The sequence below is a fragment of the Manis pentadactyla genome, chromosome 1, assembly GCF_030020395.1.
Source record: "Manis pentadactyla isolate mManPen7 chromosome 1, mManPen7.hap1, whole genome shotgun sequence".
Taxonomy (NCBI): domain Eukaryota; kingdom Metazoa; phylum Chordata; class Mammalia; order Pholidota; family Manidae; genus Manis; species Manis pentadactyla.
In genome coordinates this window covers 219540275-219552357 of record NC_080019.1, presented here as the reverse complement: position 1 = coordinate 219552357, position 12083 = coordinate 219540275, and the positions used below count along the sequence as shown (strand labels likewise).

The 12083-nt window shown below is 38.5% G+C and overlaps 1 protein-coding gene across 2 annotated transcripts in view; it reads right to left on the bottom strand.

Annotated features, from left to right (window-relative positions):
- Positions 1-9737, bottom strand: part of MDFIC2 (MyoD family inhibitor domain containing 2) — a 95273-nt gene extending 85536 nt beyond the window's left edge. For both annotated transcript variants that reach the window (XM_057499317.1, XM_057499342.1), the window contains exon 1: positions 9650-9737. In XM_057499317.1, coding sequence (XP_057355300.1) covers positions 9650-9737 — 88 coding nt within the window. The remainder of the gene's footprint in view (positions 1-9649) is intronic.
- Between the last annotated feature and the right edge of the window lie 2346 nt (positions 9738-12083).

Sequence of the window (12083 nt, the reverse complement as noted above, 5' to 3'; positions counted from 1 at the left end):
TTTGAAAAGGTTAGCTTTTTACTTCTTTGCATATTTATGCCCTGTGGCTTCTATGCCCAGCATTTGTCTTGAGGTATCTTTACCACTTGGAGGAATTATGATACTCGGTAAATTTGATATGAGGCACGAATTCTATTTAAGGGTTGTAATAAGAAATGAGTTTTAAGAAACGTGTAGAGTAGAATCTTTTCTTCTTAATTGTGGTCCAAATATAACTTCTGATATATTTTTTATTCTCCAGATGAGTTTATTTATATAAACTTTATTGGGGGAAATAGATAATATTTAATAGTCAGGAAGTCCTTTGGGTAAACTTTTATGTAAACTTTTTATGTTTGTGTTTTTGGAAGTTATATTCTAGATGTTTTAGTATTAGCACATACCTTTTGGTATCTCTAGAAGAAATTTGTCTTCCTATCTATAATGCAGATTATTCTAAATACAAAAAAGAAAATAAAATCGGTAAGTGGAAGAAGAGCTGAAATGCAGCTTTTCCTCTCATTTATTATCTATTGTTTCAGATCAGACGTCATGAAATACCTTTCTTACCTTTGTACTGTAGCTATTTTGTTTCAAATCCATACTGGCCTGGAAATCCTGCCCACCAGGAAGCATTGTCTGATGTCTTACTTAACTGTGCCTCCAAGAGTTGTCCTCTCTGTTTTTGTCTTGAAGTTGCACACTGGCTAAACGTCTGTCATTGTCCTTGCCTTTCATCTTTGCTGCACATTTACTTTTCGACAGGCGAAAATAATGGCTAAAATGGTTGAAATGATTTATGCCGGTAGAGTGATGTCTTCATTTGCTCTATTCACATTCCTTTCTTTGCTAACGGTCTGGTGAACACCTAGTGTAGGTGCATTTTATTAGAGTATATTCCCTCTAAAATGCTGTTCCTAAGCTGAAAGAAATGGGCCATAGTCATATAAAACTAAAGTATCTTTGTAGAATTTACAAGAAATGGAATGTCCTTATTCCTGAGGCATGGGACATAAGGGACTTTTTTCTCTCACTGTAAGATTGCTCTTTATACTAATGTTGATTAAGTGTACCTCATCAACTGCTGTTGTGACATATAGGAAAATGAATGAGTCTCCTGAAAATCTCAGTTGAAAGGAGTAAGTCTCTTGAAGTTTCTGGTTATCTACAATTTTCTTCTTCCTGTTGCGACAGAAGAGATTGGTTCGTAGTCTCTACAGATTGCTTCACTCCTAGTTCATAAAACTGCAATTAATAATGGTGAGCTAAGATCATTCTGGATTTGATGTACTGCCCTATCATCATTGAAAGAGAGTCTTTAAATCTGCTGTTTAACAACTTCTAGGGATGTCGCACTGATTAATTCATCTGGTCATAGTCTCAAGGCTGACATGGCATCTTCTAGGCCTTCCATTCCATTGGGATCGACATCATCATTTTATAAAAAATGAACTTAGCACTTCATAGGCTTAGTTGGAAAGAAATTTGAACCGTCAGCTGTAGGGTGTGACACTGGAATTTAATTTGTTGACCTATGAGAACACAGAAGATCTCATCTTTGACTGAACTTTCTAAACATAAAATAAGGTTATCCGAGAATCAAAATGATTCTGACATTTGAACTTCAGTAGAAGGCCAATACATTTAAAGTAAGTACTCTCCTTCCTGAAATGTTTAGTGTTGCATTAATAGCACAAGGTTGGTTTTTAAGAAAATATTATCCGTTGTGGAGAAAAGCACTGAAAATTGGGTCACGGGTACTGGTTCTTAGAGTAGACATTTTTTGCGGGGGCCACACAGCATCTGTTCTCCCTCTATTCTGGTGTTAGAACCCTGAAGTCCCTCTGAAGAAGGATTTTTCTCTCTTTATGTGAAGCATTGTGGTGCTGTCCGTCAAGGTTCCCTGCCCTGCCTTGCCAGAAGGGGACTCATGGCCAAAGCTATTGAGCTCTTTCCTTGGGATGAGGGGTCTCAAGGATAGTGGGACGAGAGGACAGAAAATGTATGTGGAGGTAATTTGTTCTCAGACTGGTGACCTAAATATATTGTTAGGTCTTGCTGTCTGGATCACCAGAGCTAGATTAGTTCCTTCACTTTCTGCACCTGGATTTTCCTTCTAGGCTGTGGACCACCTCCAAGCCTTTCCATAAATTCCTTTTTTCATTAATTTAGCCAAAATCAGTGTCTGCCACTTTTCCGTCAAGAACTATGTGATGATTCATTTTATGTATAAACTTGACTAGGCTAAGGGAAACCCAAGTATCTGGTAAAACACTATTTGAGGATATGTCCATGAGAGTTTTGGGGGAATAGGTTAGCATCTGAATTGGTAATTTGATTAAAGAAAATGGTTTTTACCAATGTGGATGGTATCATCTATTAGGGGCTAAATAGGACAAAAAGGCAGAGGAAACACACATTTTCTGTCCCCACTTGAGCTAGGACATGAGCTAGGACACCCATCTTCCCCTGCCCTTGGATGTTCAACTTCTGATTCTCAGAGCTTCTTATATGGACCAGGATTTACACCACTGGCTCTCAGAACTTGGGGCTTAGACCAGAACTACACCACTGGCTTTCCTGAGCCTCTAGCTTGCAGGCAGCAGATCAGAGAACTTCTCAGCCTCCATGCTGTGTGAGCCAGTTCCTCATAAAGCCCTTCTATCTCTCTGTCTGTGAGTCTGTCCATCCATCCACCTATGCATCCAACCATCCATCCATCCTATTGGTTCTTTCTGGAGAACCCTAATACAAACTATTAAAGCTTCATTCCACAATTGTTAAATTTTCGACATAGTGTGTTATCCTTTGATAGTCCTTTACCTTATGTTCTTTTGCAAATAAAATGTAGTGCTATATTGTTTGCTACAGTATAAAATGTATCTTTGGTAGGCATTTCCAGGGTAAAGAGTTTATTGGAATCTACAATGCTGACCAACATCCATGAAAGTTTCTAGACTGTGTTCCTTGGCAAACCCCACACTCATCAAATGCCAAACTTCCTCTGGATCAAGATGCTCCAGCCATTCTTGTTTGCATTCATGTCTTGGGGCATGCCATGTTCTTTCCTGCCCCATTCCTTTTACCTGAAATTGTACTTCATTTCCTGTACTCTCCCCATCAATAGATTCCTTCTCATTCTTCAGGTCTATGCAAAATCCCTAGCAGATTTTTACTGTCAATGTTACTCAAAGTGGACAACTGATCTCTGATTCCTGTCCTGTTGCCCAATTGATAGTCCTCCTGAGGTGCCTCATAGGCATGTCACACTTAACCTCATCCACTCAGATCTTCTGATTCTCCCAGCTCCAGCCAGTTTTTCTCTCATTCTTCTCCACTCAGCGTTACCACTATGCAGTGTCTCAAGCCAGGAGTCATCCTTGATTCATTTCTTTCTATTGCCCACACCGAAGAACCAGCCAGTTCAGTAGGCTCTGCCTCCAAAATACATCCCAAATCCTATTCTCCCCCTTTCCCCTTCATGGTTTTATCTTATCCCAGTCTTCTTTTGCTTGGCCAACTGCAACAGCTTCTGTTTGATTTCTGCATATGCTCTTTACCTCCTACCATGTAAGTGATGGCATATATTCCCCTGCTTAGAATCTCCAGTGCCTTCTAATTCCAGTTAGGAAAAAATATCCAAATTCCTGACTGTGGCCAGCAAGGTCCTATATTATTTCCAACTTAAGTATCTTCTTTTCCGTCTCTCCCTTTTTCCCTCATGTTCTTTTCTCTTCCTTCCCTTCTCCCTCCCAACCAGACATGCTGAGCCAGGCTCTCTCTGCACCAGCTCGTCTCCCTCTTGGAATGCTCCTGCCATGTTTTTGCACAGCTGGCTTCTCCTAGTCATTGAAGTCTCAACTCAAATCTCCCGCCCGCAGAACTTCTTTGACCAATGATTCTAAAGGATGGTTCCCCAGGCCAATCCCTAACCCATCATCTCTTTTCAAAGTTTCAAAACAATTACCCTTGTGAAATTTTCTTGTACTTGTTTTACTTATATATATATATATGACTTGCAAAACCATATTTTCACATCAAGTTTCCCTTTCAACTGTGTTTACAAATAAAATGACATTCCATTTTCGGTTGCTACTATTTTCTCACCTGTATTTTGGTTATTAGGTAACGTATTTTCACAAGTTAATGAAGACTACCGAAATAAAAGCTGAGGATTCCATTTCTGTGTGTATACAGTGTAACAGGAATCTCCAGATAGACTACTTGTGGAAATGAATGACTTAAAATGAGCATTCAAACATTTGTGTGGCTTAATTTTTAAGCTAGAGACCAAAAAGTCTTTTTTAAAATCAGAATTGTCTGAGTGAGAGAATTAACACGAATTAATATTTAGTCATTATAACAAAGCACCCAAATACATGAGTTCCTTGAGGGCAGGAACTGTGGTATTTTCATTTTGGGGGCATCTTTATTTCTTTGCCTAACATGTTGTCTATGAGTTCAAGAGCAGGCTGATCAAATGGTTGTTGAATTGAATAAAATACGCATTTCAGAATTGTTTTAATGCTCATGATATGAAATTATCTTTTGAACAAATGAAGTAAACTGTCTTTACTTAGAATTTAGGGAACACCAGTGAATTTATGAATGTCAATAGATGTTAGTAAGAATGTCACTTTCTCTATGTCATTTACAAGGGAACACTGATCAGGAATGAGATGGAATTCTTATATTATGAGTTTGAGGTTTTGCATCATATTGAAAAGGGAATATTTAGAACATGGTTATTGGAACCTGTAGACTGTTTTCTAATATCTAGATTATTAGTCTCTAATGTTAAGGAATTATAATTAAATGATAACCAATAAATTCAAGATGCCAGCTCATTGGTAACCAAACTCTGCATCAATACTAATAAGTTTTGGGGAGTTTCTTTTAAAATGTATCTAAATCATTTTTTGAAATCACCAAAGACTGTAGTCACCTTGTGACTGTTTATTGAATAAAAGCCATACTCAGTTCAAAATAACTACAGAATTCTCATCATCAATGCTCTTTTCTTCCTGGCACTTATGGAAAGAGAGAAAATCTTGTTCATTGACCTTTTCCTTCCTTTTAGTTGACCCAACCTTTCCTTTAAGTATGAATTTTCCCACTAGCAACAACCAATTTGATATCTATTGGATAGAGTTTACACCAGGTTGGAAAGTTATAGAACTATGCTTTGGTACATGGATGGCATGTTTGTAACTTGGGATAATTTTGTTCTTCCCTTGACTTATTACATCCATAAAGAGAATGCTTCACTAAAACAATTACAGATAGTTTTTGCAGGACAAACAGTTTTATTTAATGTTCTTAATTTCACAGGTTTTAGGCCAAACAATTGTTCTTGACTTCGCTCAAGCATATAAATGTGTGTGTATATGCATACATATATATGTGCATATGTGTATATATACATATATACATTATATATTATATATCTGTGTATATATCTATGCTAATGCAATACTATTTATGGAAAACTGGTTTTCAGAAACTCTAATAGATTTTCTTTAGAGATAAAAACTCTTAGAACTGAAGCTACAAATTTACAGTCTATGGGCCAAATATACTCACTAAACCTGGTTTCATTTGCCTGGCCTGTTATTCTTGTTACCACTTTGGCTTTAGAAATCAGGAGATTTCACATAGACACCCAGATTTCCAGCATTCCCTGAAAAATCAGGAGACAATGTAAGAAACTGCGTGCAGCTCAAACGCTGGTGACACTGTGATTTTAAACTGCAAATGGCAACAGTTTGAAGGCTTCCATCCCTTCATTTTGATGTTTCTCTTCCGTATCAAATGGTGTGAGGTGGAAGCACTGAAATGCTTACCCAGAATGCTCCCTGGCTTAATGGGGTATTACATGCCATCTTATTTCACTTGTAATTTTCCTTATTTTAGTTATATCAATTTTTCCTTCATACAGTTTTTCACATTTGGGCCTCTTTTATTCCTCTCCTTATTATGACTTTTATCCGGGCTATGCTTTCCTCACTTCCGGGCCACTGAATACACTTCCGTTTTAGCCATCACCAGCCTCTTGCCTTACCTTTGCATCTGCCTCCTCCATCCCACTCTGCCCACTAGGTACAAATGTATATGCCCAAAGCATGCCTCAATACTTTAGTCCCTGCCCTGAGACCTGCAGTGATAACCGCAACCTGTGTCCAGTGGCTTTACCTGTAATCACAAGTCAGTCTGTTTGTCCCTATCATTTTGTGTTAATTCATGAAGTAGCCAGCATGGCGTTTCCCCAGCACCAAAGCAAGCATCTTCCAGCCCCGGATGCCATTGACCCCAGCATTATCTCCTCCTCTCCATCTGTGCAAATGGATTGTGGCTGCATTCAGGACTGGGCTTCCTAGACCACCTCGGGCCATAAATGAATAGTACAGCTCATCTTGCCTGGTACATGTTTCAAAATCACGTTCTGTTTCTCTGATTATCTTAAAACGCAGTTTCTCCAAGCATGGTCTCTAGACATTTGATTTCAGAATCACCTGACTTGCTCTTAGCATTATTCCTGGGATCCACCTATATCCTCCTGAATTCCCTAAGTAGGGACCCAAGAATCTGATAAATCTAAAATCTGAGAACTCTAGAACTTAAAGGCAAGATAACTAATGGTGGTTACAAGATCTCCTGATGATTTGGTAGAAGGTAAAACAGGTTTCAATTAAATTGGCACTGGGTGCATTTTTACATCAGCCAATGTGTTCCTCAAACACTGTTTACCCTAATTATTGAGCATAGCTCTGGGGATGGCTTTAACCAGCTCTTGGGCACCATTGCTGAGGCCATCAGGTCCGTGATCTCTCTGTGGGCAAGCGGCAGGTATGTAGGAACCTCTTCACTTATCAGGCAAAAGCAGGCAATTAGACAGCAAACTTCTTGAGCACAGGACAGCATTTCACTTTTTTAATTGTTCTCTGCCACCTTCATGCATTGCCTCCAGTAATGCCATGATTAATAAATGCTGAATCACATTGAACAGATTGGATGAATATTTGCAGATGAGAAACCAGGAAGAGCATCAGTACTCAGGCTGGCGAGGAGGGTGACAGTCCAGTGGCTGTGCTCCCTCTGAGGTCAAGGGCTGCACTTTAGGTAGATTATCCCAGTGAATGTTTGCTTCAACCTTCATAAGGCATTGCTGGGATTCCCTACATTTTAACAACAGGGAGCATTCCGCTGGAGTTGCAGAAGCAAGAGACACTGTGATTTGAGAAGCAACCATTTTTGTCATTCATATGAAAAAAATGTGTGACCAGCTTTAAAGAGTCATTTCATTTTTTTTTAAGGGGAGGGTTAATATATTTAAAATACTGATTGATAATCATTGGAGATGTCACTGTGATAAAATGGCGTAAAGCAAAGAACAGAATTTGGAATCAGAAGACCTGGGTTCCAGATTCAGTTAACAGCTGTGCAAGTTTGAACAAGATCCAAAGTGTCTCTGAACTTGGGTCCTTTGATCTGTTAAATGGGACAACACTACTGCATACCGAGTTGTTTCATGGATCAAATGAAGAAATGTATATAAAATACTATAAAAAATATGCATGTTATTATTACTACACATTGTTCAAAGTGTGAACCAGGATCTCAAGAAAATATAGCTATATTATTTTGGGTCGTGTTTTAAAGAGGAGAAAAAAGAAAACACAGAAATAATGAAATCTCATCCCCACAACATCACAGAAGCAGGCATTGTAGCCCTGGCTGAGGAATCTGAGGTTGGGGAGGTTAAGTAATATGCTACAGGCATACAGCTAGTAAACAACTGAGCTGAGATTTAAAAACCACACCTGCCTGACTTCAAATGCTCTGCTCTTTCCCCTGTACCAGTTTGCCTTTTCGAAACAGAAGCCAGCACGTAAACTTTTTCTTAATGTTAAGAGAAGACATGTATGTTCAAAAACTAACTCATCCTGATGTTCCCCAGTTAAGATGTTGTCATCTAGCATCTGACTCAATTTCCTTTTATGAAATACAGTAAACATAATTTAAGTGTACTTTAAATGAAGTGTCCAAATGGGATAAACAGGTCCCCTGGGAAGTTAGATTTTGCAGATTACAAGAATTCAATACCTAAATTGTACTTAGTAGGCACACTATTTTAAAAAGAAAATTCTTAAGGAGATTGACAGTCTATCAATTTCACCATTATTTCTATGTTAGAGATCTATAGCATGGAACAATTAAAACAGAAAGAAACAATATAAACTTCACCCAAGTAGTAGTAAAGAACACCTCTGTCCCCGTGGATGTGGGACTCCCAAAAAAAACCAGAGTGATCTTAGACCTGGGTTCAGTTTTCCGCTTCCACATTTTTTTTTCACAACGTTCCATTTAAAAATATTTACAAAAGAGAAGCAAGAGAGTTTTCTCACTCTGTGGCATTTTGAAGGAAACGGTTGTGAAGATGCTTCGTGTCTGTACCAGCTCTTATCCTGAAATAGAGTTTCTAGTAAAGATGAGCTCAAGCTATTAATTTTGATTATGGGCCGTCAGGCAGAAGGAACTATCTTTTTTTTTTTTTAAAGTAAACATTTCTTAAGTGAGCGTTGCGGGGCCAGGCGGGATTCAGGACAAGAGCGGATGTGAGACCATGTAGGAAAGTGGAGATGTAGATTTAAATGCTGTGGGAAAACTTTAGAGCACAGATTGCAAGTTACTTGGAGCCTTGAGAAGTCACGTCTGCATCTTTCCTCCAAAACACCGTGTAAAGTGGTGGTTAGATTCATGTGCTGTGGAGTCAAGCAGTCTGGCATCAAACCCCAACTCTGTCACTTTCTAATTTTGTGATTTTAGGCAATTTCCTTAAACTCTTTGAGTCTCTATTTTCTCACCCCAAAATTAGGAATAATTACTGTTTCATAAACTTGTGATGACTCAGCATAATCATCAATAGGTTGTCAATGAAGTTGATGTTCTGATTACGGTTTTAGTGTTGTAGACCTTTCTTTGACATGCATATTAATAAAATCTCCCATTATCTCCACTTTGAAGTTGATAACATATTATCTTCCTTTAAGAGACATTAAAGGTGTTCATCAAATGAAAAGTCCAAACCTTCTAGTACATAATCAGGAGTTTAAACATATTTTCAAAAGTGCGTGAATTTGGATTCTTCATCAGGGAACAAACCTATTGATTAATGTGTGTATTTCAAGTAACCATCTTAGGCGCGATGTGCCCGTGGCCGACAGCCTTCTCCCCTGGGAAGGTGGCTTCTCTAATTGCAGTGAATGATGACTCTATTTGCAGACATTACTTCCTACAGTATGCATTCCATTCTGTGATTATTATTTAAAATGTACTTGCCCTCAAATTATTTAGTCTTCTTGATGATAAAGGGGAAAATTCTACAGTGTAGAAAGACCCTCACAGATAATATGTATCTGAATTGAAAATGTGTATTCTCTTACCAACAATATAATCTGTGTTTACTGCAACATAGGGAATGCAAAAAGCATTTCAATACTAAAGACCCTCAAAATACCACTTAGACCAAAAAAAGAAAAGAAAAAGTCAGGGGTGCTAATGTTATTTGGACTGCTGGGGCATTTTTTCCTCCTTCTCGCACACAATGTCTTGCTTATAAACAAAAGCACAATTTTCACACTGATTAAAAATCGACAGCAAGTGGACTTACCTTCCTTTAACCAAGAGATGTTATTTTTATCATTTTCAAAATGCTCAGCTGTTCTTGCTTTTGTCTTTTCCAGCTCAGTTTCTGACATCTAAGTGGAAACAGAATTTGTGATATAAAAAGTTCATTAAGAACGCAAATTTATAATATTGAGCTTTATATTTAGAGACGGCAGTCGTATTATAGGTACATTTTATCTCTAGCTTTTCAGTTCACTGTCTAATGGTAAATTTTACATTTTATCCATTTGTAGTAGTTTAAAACATTGGCACTGAAAACTAAACTTTATATACTTCGCTCCTCAGCAGTTAAGATTGCTGTCAGATCTTCCCATTTGTAAATATGAAAGAGTAACAGCTCAACAACCAGCCACAGATTTGTAAAAACAACATCCAGTTGCTGTTTTTATTGTTTTCTTTTAATTCTATAGAAAAGCATGCTGCAAAGCAATATACAAAGATATAAATAATAATAAAACATTGAAAGGACCTTTCGAGGAATTTACTGGGCCCAAGGAGAGCCTTATGACCTAAGCCATGGGAAAACTGACCTCCCTGAAGGTGCTGAGACCTCTCGCACACCTTGGGTCATTGCTCTTGACTCTCGGGGTTTGCATGCAATGAGCTACGGTGCTCCACTTGAACCAGCACCTCTGTATTCTTACCTGTGTGTTCTGAAAAGAGGAGGCCCGAGGAACGGGAGGCAAGCAGGGCAGCAAGGCTCTAGGCAGCCTTCCTTGTTGTCTCCTGATGTCCAGCATTCCTCCACCCTGGCAGGAGTGAGCGAAGAAGCAAATACACTCCCTCCCTGGGTGGTGCTAGATTTGTCTTGCTGCCAGAAGCATCCAACTTGCGGCTGAGAGGTTGGTTTTTTTTTAAGGTAATATAAAGCCTGTGGTCCAAAACAATAAAAACCTTCTCCAGGCTAGCAATTATTTTAAATGACACTCTGCAAAATAGGGTAAAAATAATGAACTCCGTTCAGATTGACAGTGTCTTCCATCCCCTTCCTTGCACACCTGCCATTCGTCACTTAGGGTTAATAGTAAAGGATGGAGAAAACATATATTGAGAAATATATACTGGCTATTTGGGTTAAAAGAAAAGAAGGAAATCTCTAAAGCTTTGTTTTCTAGAAGTTCATCCTGCAGCTGATTTTTTGAAAAGTAAGTTTTTCTAACATGTTATAGGCAGCAAGAAAGCAGTTCAAGTTCTTTTGAGAGTCTGCAGATTTGGAATAACATTCCAAAGAGGATTTGCCATTAGACTCTTAGTCAAAACAGTACTGTTTTCAGTATAAGATCAGTAACAAAAAGCATAACCCTTAGTGATGCATGATGATAAATAGTCCAATGTTCCTAAATGTTGTCACATTGTTTTCATCGTGGAACATCTTTACTTTTTGGCCCAGAGCAGTTTGTCTCCTACATTGTCTTTGCCTGGATGACCGTCTGTTTCCTGACCACTTGTGTCCATTTGGCCTCCTTTCCCCACTTCATTTCTTGCTGTATTTTGCTCCCCATTTCATCATCCTTAAGAGAATATCTTGTTCAGCCAGTTTTCATACTAAGATAACTTTCAATTCCTTCCATGATCAATAAGATAAATGTCAGACTCCTTCGTCGACAGATAAGGAAGACTTGAATGGTCAGATTCTATAACATGATTTTCATACTGTGGCTTCAAGTGTTAAGATTTCTCTACACTGCCTGACCTTGACTCGAGCCTAACTGTAATGCTGCCATTCCTTGAACTTGTCTGCTTCTAACTTAAACATTCCAGAAATGTTTCTTCAAAAATCCCATCTCCACCCTGACCTTGAAGCCTTCCTGATCTCTCTCATCTGGAAATGATCATTCCCTTCTGTGCACCGAACCCACTTCTGGATCCCCAGCATAACCGTCCCCATTTTGGTCTTATGTAAACCTGTCTTATCCTTCTGACAAGAAAATAAGCCCCCTTGGGGGCTCAGCCTCTGTCTTGGCCTTCTGTGCATCTTGCTCAGTGTGTGACACCATAACCTAAAGATTAATAATGGTTGGATTAAAACTAGCATATCAAAAACCAATGGTGTTTTCCTTTGTTTTCAAAGTCATAGGATACATCTGACTACAAAGATCCTCTAGGGTGTCTGTGTCCTGTAGTTATAGTATTTTATGCCCCTTCCACGTACATTTGGAGACCTAATCTAATTTCCTTAATAGTTTAGGCATTGTCCTTTGGAACAGCAAATTATGTAAATATGATGTGTTAGTGGGACTGGAAAACATTTGGTAAATAACAATCCCAGTGATCTTAAAACACTGAACAGAGACAATTTAGGAGCTAAAAGATATCTAAGGTGCAAATATCTAGATGAGAAGGGACAACCTAGTATGCAGGAGAGAATGAATGAGACAGGGACACAGTGGAACATACTCTTCCTCCTAGTTTATTTT